Source organism: Chinchilla lanigera, unplaced genomic scaffold (genome assembly GCF_000276665.1).
Source record: "Chinchilla lanigera isolate Chin_1 unplaced genomic scaffold, ChiLan1.0 scaffold00054, whole genome shotgun sequence".
NCBI lineage: Eukaryota > Metazoa > Chordata > Mammalia > Rodentia > Chinchillidae > Chinchilla > Chinchilla lanigera.
In genome coordinates, this window is record NW_004955455.1 from 11,080,138 (window position 1) to 11,081,312 (window position 1,175).

General features: G+C 39.4%; 1 protein-coding gene across 1 annotated transcript in view; it reads right to left on the reverse strand.

Annotated features, from left to right (window-relative positions):
- Rnf10 (ring finger protein 10) overlaps nucleotides 1–1,175 on the reverse strand; it is a gene marked incomplete in the record, with an annotated part of 45,654 nt that overhangs the window by 6,020 nt on the left and 38,459 nt on the right. The window contains 1 exon segment of the mRNA XM_013520422.1: nucleotides 839–994. Within this exon segment, the coding sequence (XP_013375876.1) occupies nucleotides 839–994 (156 nt within the window).

The following is a 1,175-nucleotide window of genomic DNA, read 5'->3' on the forward strand; positions in this document are numbered from 1 at the left end:
TGTGTGTGTGTGTGTATTTTTTATGGGAGAGCAAAAGTGCAAAGGTTCTTCAAACAACCTGTCTGATATTCTATACACTTAGATATATAAACCCACAATGAAAAGTTTTGTTTTGTGCTTCTCCCATACACACTGTTTTTGTTCTACAACTTTCTTTTTATCTTCCCATTAGTTCACCAAGACAGCGATTTCCTTCTTCAATAAATGTAAAGTATTTCATAGCATCAATACTATAATTTAGCTATTTACCTACCAGTAAAGTAGGGAAAAGTTTACCTACACCATTTGTGTAGGTCATTTCTTTTTTGCTGCTGTAAATACTACCACAATAAAGAGACACATACAAGGATGCTAAAGTATGCAGGGGAAGGATCTCACATCTAAAAACTAGAAGAAATGGCCAGGCGTGGTGGCGCACACCTGTAATCCCAGCACTTGGGAGGCTGAGACAGGAGGATCGTTGCAAGTTCAAGACCATCCTGGGCTACAAAGTAAGCTCAAGGCCTGCCCACAGTGAGACCCTGTCTCAAAAAGACCAAAAAAAAAAAAAACCTAGAAGAAATAAGACAGCTGAGTTACAAGAAAGAATGTAGGCTTCCTACATTCCTAATGAGCCACCTTGAAATTCTGAGAAGCGGACAGGGTATAAGAAATCAGCACAGCCAATTGGAGAAGGAAATCAAACAGCAAAAATGTGATGTAGCTTAGAACTACCCAGAGTAAGGTTATTTGCCCAATATCCATACTATGCCCAGTAGGTCAGAGTTGTGAATGTAGAAACAGGTGTTTTACTTCAGGTCTACCTAGTGGCTGAATTCATTAAATCTCAACTATTTACCTGCATGAGAACCTGGACTTCTGCTAAGAGGAGAAAGGGAGAGGGGTCCATGGCCTTCAGTGCTGGTAGGACCCAAAGCAGAATCAGAAGAGCAGGTATATGAATTGAAGGCAGGAAACTGCTGTAGATTCTCCAGGGGAATGTGAACTTCCGGATCTACGAAGAAAAGATAGTAATGGTAGGCCATTTATACAATTCCTCAATTTTTTCCAACAGCTGAGGAAAACCAATATGCATATCCACAAAAATCTAGAGGATGCAAATATAAGCTTTAAAACGCAAATTTATAGTAACTGTTATTCTACGTCTTAATATAAAAGTCTTGAGCACCGGTCTT